Source organism: Sphaeroforma arctica (assembly GCF_001186125.1).
Source record: "Sphaeroforma arctica JP610 unplaced genomic scaffold supercont1.272, whole genome shotgun sequence".
Classification (NCBI taxonomy): Eukaryota; class Ichthyosporea; order Ichthyophonida; genus Sphaeroforma; species Sphaeroforma arctica.
The window spans coordinates 48,219-51,183 of NW_014040286.1; the positions used below are offsets into that span (position 1 = coordinate 48,219).

Here is a 2,965-nt window from a genome sequence, read left to right on the forward strand (position 1 = left end):
TACATACATACATACATACATACATACGTACGTACGTACATACATACATACGTACATACATACATACATACATACATATTCACAATCTCGACCTGGCCACTCACCTGCTCATCCACTGCCGTGACACACACCCTGCCCGCATTGACATAGTAGTCGTTCACACTAGTATCCTCTGCATGGCTTGTTGCATCGATGTCATGTGTTGAGTCAGCATTGCTCCTGCCACATCGGCCGAGTACTGTGAACTGCACAGCACAGCGGAACACCCCAGCCACAGTGGCTGTGAGTCCCAAAAACGCCGAGTTGTCACGCGGGGAGAGACTTGTGGCTATCGGGCGCTTTTGGTTGGGTGTTGGCGTACCAAAGCGGGAATCTGGTTGGACAGTGAGTGGGGGTTTATATAGGGACGTCAGAGTGTTGAGACCTAAACTGTAGAGTGAGAGTTTGTGCATGTGGAGAGAGAGACAGGAAGGTATCATCGTGTGTGTCGAGTGACCATAGTAACTGCATGTGCGTGTGGCGAGAACCTCCTATCTGCATATGTATAATCCATCTACCCCCCAAATACCACGTATACCTACACTCCAGCTACACCAATCAGCTTTGTCGTGCACCTCTAGTGTGCAACCAACCATGAATGCTATGCATAACGAGAGACGAGTATCCCGGCAAACAAACGAGCTATGTGTAATACAGCTCACGTTGATACCTTACCTGACTCGGTTGCTTTCGCGGGAGAGACCGCCGGACCGCTTGCGAGCGATGACGGACGTCTGTGAACCAATCAAAACGAGGACAAGCAGGGAAGCGCACCAATGAGATTAAGATATTGGAATTGACGTACCAATGAAAATGAATTTCGATGTATAGCAAATAAGGCACGATTGGGGAAGGGGCTACTGGGACTGAAAGAAATATCATCCGATCAATGAGGCGACTCGCAAGTATGCAGTCCTTATAAAACTCCCTAAACCCTAAAACCCTATGAACCCCCCCAACCCTAAACCCTGAACCAGTATCTCCGACAAAACGAAGGCACAGCGCAGAACGGTAGGTGCTGTGGAATATATATAGCGACTGTAGCAGATTCACAGAAGAAACGCAACCAGCAACAGTGGGGACCGCGCAGACCACACAACTCCAGCGGATAGAACAGAAGGCCACCATTGTAGGTAAAAACCTGTCCATTTTCACACGCTACATTGGGATATGCACACATACCACACAACTCCAGAGAATAGATCAGAAGACATCCATTGTAGGACAAAAACAGTACATTTTCACACGCTACAATGGCATGTGCACACAGACCACACAACTCCAGAGAATAGATCAGAAGACATCCATTGTAGGACAAAATCAGTCCATTTTCACACGCTACATTGGAATATACACAAAGACCACACAAGTCCAGAGAAAAGATCAGTAGACAACTATTGTAGGACACAACCAGTCCATTTTCACACGCTACAATGGCATATGCCCACAGACCACACAAGTCCAGAGAAAAGATCAGTAGACAACCCCTGCAGGACAAAAACGGTCCATTTTCACACGCTACATGAGATATACACCCACTCATTGCCCTGCGCACAGGTACCTTCCCATCGCGTCCGTAGTTGCTTTGCCTGGGCTGGGTGGTTGGGATTGGGAGACGGACTGCGGGCGTGACTGTGTGTGTGGGTGCTGGTGTGTGCTTGTCTGTGCCAGCGTCCTGTGTGCATTGCCGTGTCTGTCAGTTGTGTACAGTGCGATGTGCATCTTCGGGTCCCACGAAGCCATCCAGGCCAGACTGTCGTGGATGTCCGAGATCCGTTGCCTTGGAAACTCGGTCAGATTGGAGGGGGTGTAGGTAGGCCCTCTTCCACTGGCCGCAATGGTCCGTCTACGCTTGACCCTAAAAAATCAAAGGGACAGGTCCGGAGTGCTTATGAGGACAGGACATGTCAGTGTACGCCTGAACATCGCACGGGAGGAGATAAGGACACCGGATGTAGAGGACGTTTTCTCAAGGAATATAACGGGAGCGGTGTGCGCGTGGGCCGTGTTTGCGTATGCCGTCGATACAGATGAGGTTAGAAAGTGGTTGAATGATACAGATGAGGTTAGAAAGTGGTTGAATGATATAGATGAGGTTATAAAGTGGCTGAATGATCCAGATGAGGTAATAAAGTGGTTGAATGATACAGATGAGGTTAGAAAGTGGTTGGGTGCAACGGATGTCCCCTTCAGGGATATGATGGGAGCAGTGTATGCGTGGTCATTGTTGATAGTATGTAGTGTGGATGTTAATGACAGTATGAAGTTTACGTACGGCTTGAATACAGATGAGGGTATAAAGTTACCGGATGAAAGAGACCTTTTACAACTACATACAGAAGAGTGGCGATATTTGTTAGTGGGCAGCAATTGTAGCGTGATGGGAATTTGGTAGTGTGTAATTGCAGTAATATGATCATCATCCTTTGTCAATAGAGTCGATCTAATGGTCGGTGTTCAGAGCAAGTTACCTGTTGGTTGGTTCCAGATGCAGATGGTTCTCTATGGCCACTGATTGCTGCGGAAAGTGCTTGTTGAGTTCGTTGGACAGCATTGTGTGTGCGTATTTGGTGTGTCTCAACGCCTTCTTCTCCCACACGACGGCACTGTCCATAGAACGGAACGACATATTAATATTAATATGAGACAGTAATAAGAACCATGAAGAGTATCCCAGGGGAAGGCGCCACGAGTATCGGTAGCTTAAGAGTTGTTTTCTCATATGCAGCGTCCCCGTAACCATTGCCTGCCTTATGTTTCTCGTTGCCAGATACAAATGCGTTAACAGTGATTCATCAGTAGATGGAGAACACTCTTGCTTACCGGTATCACTCTATCGTCTAATACTAAACCCTAAACCCTAGACCCGTCGCACAAGCCATCAGCCAATAGGATCGAAACATACCAGACACAGGCAGAGCAAGTA

General features: G+C 47.8%; 1 protein-coding gene across 1 annotated transcript in view; it reads right to left on the reverse strand.

The window, feature by feature from the left end:
• The window catches only part of SARC_04672 (hypothetical protein), a gene marked incomplete at its 5' end in the record, with an annotated part of 4,987 nt that extends 3,205 nt beyond the window's left edge, over positions 1-1,782 (reverse strand). The window contains 3 exons of the mRNA XM_014301481.1: positions 105-373; positions 715-773; positions 1,601-1,782. Coding sequence (XP_014156956.1) covers positions 105-373; positions 715-773; positions 1,601-1,782 — 510 coding nt within the window. The remainder of the gene's footprint in view (positions 1-104; positions 374-714; positions 774-1,600) is intronic.
• Positions 1,783-2,965: the final 1,183 nt, after the last annotated feature.